This window comes from Nansenia antarctica, assembly GCF_963989245.1.
Source record: "Nansenia antarctica genome assembly, chromosome: 1".
NCBI classification, from domain to species: domain Eukaryota; kingdom Metazoa; phylum Chordata; class Actinopteri; order Argentiniformes; family Microstomatidae; genus Nansenia; species Nansenia antarctica.
Window position 1 is genome coordinate 11,100,332 of NC_137674.1, and position 2,500 is coordinate 11,102,831.

Here is a 2,500-nt window from a genome sequence, read left to right on the forward strand (position 1 = left end):
TCTCTGTCTCTCTCTGTCCCTATCTCTCTCTCTGTCTCTGTCTCTGTCTCTCTCTGTCTCTCTCTGTCCCTATCTCTCTCTCTGTCTCTCTCTCTCTCTCTCTCTCTCTCTCTCTCTCTCTCTCTCTGTCCCTCTCTCTCTCTCTGTTGGAGCCAAAAAGCTTAATGTTATTATTGATGAAAAACGTCCTTTTTTTGAGTGGTACTTTGGCCTATCTAAGACTACGACTTTTTATTTTGAAAGTGGGTCCCACCCAAAGTACGGACGCAATATAGAATATATGGAGGGGATTTCTCCTTTTTTGGGTTCGATGAGTCCTGACACGTGAGGGTACGACACAGTTTTTCAACCATGTTAGCTTGTACCACACACACGTTCACGCCATACCACACCATACCACACCACACCACACCACGCCACGCCAACATATTCTTTTTGATTGTTACGTTTTGCATACAGACAGTACACATACTGATGACACAGACTGCAACTTAAAACAGCATTTTAATAGCACTTTCATTCATGAGAAAGGCCTGTGCACCATTGGTTACGGACGGATTGACAAGAAGTAACAAGGTGCTTTGAAACTAACACCCACTCATGCCAGGATGGTGGCTGATTTGATTTGCATGATAGCCATCACACACTCTCTCTCTCTCTCTCTCTCTCTCTCTCTCTCTCTCTCTCTCTCTCTCTCTCTCTCTCTCTCTCTCTCTCTCTCTCTCTCTCTCTCTTCCCCTCTCTCCCCCTCCCTATCAGCCTCAGACAAGACTAAACAAACGTGTGACTTCACACCTAGAGTTGTGACACCAGCCAATCAGAGGTGTAGAATCTTGCAGGAGGAGGTGTCTCATTATGGAGCAACTAATAGCAACAGCAAATTAACTTTTTTTTTCAGGTCTTGCATGAAAAACTGTTTCTAAATAAAGTTATTCTCATTAAGATTCTCATGAAGTGAGAACAGTTTCAACAACCTTTTTTTGGGTTTTATCCAGAAATACAAACAGTTCACTATAGTCCAAAAGTTTGGATTTGAATTCAAACAATTACAATGACTATGAGGTTAAAGTATAGATTCCCAAAGTGTATTTGATGGTATTTGTGTACATATTGGTTTCAGTATTTAGAAACACTTTTTATACATAATCCCCCGGTCTATACTCCAAACCAAAAGAAGAAAGAATGTGTCAATGTCCCATTACTTATGCAAGGCACTGTACATCCATCACCTAACCTAACCACTGTACATCCATCACCTAACCTAACCACTGTACATCCATCACCTAACCTAACCACTGTACATCCATCACCTAACCTAACCACTGTACATCCATCACCTAACCTAACCACTGTACATCCATCACCTAACCTAACCACTGTATATCCGTAACCTAAAGCCATTCTATTGTCCTGATCCGGTGCTGTTGGAGGTAGACGCAGATTCCTCCGAAACAGTCCAGGACTCCCCGATCTGGGTCACACATAGGCATAGGGGACTACATTTGTCATGACGCCGCTGAAACCCCCTGAGCCAGAGTAGGAGGCGACGTGACTCACACATTCATATTTGGGCTGTGGAGGCGACCATTTGGGTCATGACACCTGGAGCACACAGAGCAGCGCGTGACTGTCTCTGGCTGTGAGCGTGTCCAATCACATCAACATCAAGTTTAAAATTCCAACTTCGTTCCTCATAGGATACAGCTATACGGTACAATGGAATGCTTATTACGAGCTGCCTCTCTACAGTGAAATGAATCATCCTGTATCTATGTTCATCTTAGTGTGTATTACGGGAACTCTACCCTTGAGTGAACTGATAATTGTGATTTAATTGTGCCCTCCCTCTATGCAACAGGCAACAGGGGAGGCTGGTGGAGGTAGAAGACGAGCCATTCCTAATTCCATTCCCTGCATTATAATGGACCTATCGCTAAGCCACGCCCCCTTTGAAAACTCAGACAAACAAACAACGCTTCACTGACAGTGACTGACTGACCGACCGTGACTGAATGACATTCAATGACTTACAATGGCGGGAGTTGGCAAATTTCTGATTTCTGATTTACCACAGCAAGTAACAGACATGTTTTTTAAAAGATGACAAATATATTTAGTCTAGAAGCTTTTCACCATCAGATATTACCAAGTTGTTTGTCCGAGTTTTCTGCCTGTCGTGACTTTTGCTGTGATATGATTGGACAATTTCGATTTTGGTGGAAATCTGACCTGTAGGTCAGACCTGTGGTCTGTGTGTGACTGACCTGTAGTCTCGGTGGCGTCCAGACTCCCAGCCAGCTGCTCCAGTAGTCGTGTCCTGGCTGCGTTCCTGCGGTGCTTCTTCCCCTCGTAGTGCTGCTGGGCCATCATAGGGTTGTTGAACCAGGCTCCGCACAGACAGCAGTACTTCCCTGCCTCACCTCCACTACCCACCATGGTCACCGGGGGCGCTAGAGAGGACAGCCAGGGCAGGGGAGGCGGAGGAGGGGGAGGCTCTGTG

The 2,500-nt window shown here is 45.2% G+C and overlaps 1 protein-coding gene across 1 annotated transcript in view; it reads right to left on the reverse strand.

Moving 5' to 3' along the window:
* Positions 1-2,500, reverse strand: part of LOC308159487 (zinc finger matrin-type protein 4) — a gene marked incomplete at both ends in the record, with an annotated part of 46,964 nt that overhangs the window by 12,199 nt on the left and 32,265 nt on the right. The window contains one exon of the mRNA XM_080533284.1: positions 2,265-2,500. This exon is cut by the window's right edge and continues 25 nt beyond it. Within this exon, the coding sequence (XP_080389410.1) occupies positions 2,265-2,500 (236 nt within the window). The remainder of the gene's footprint in view (positions 1-2,264) is intronic.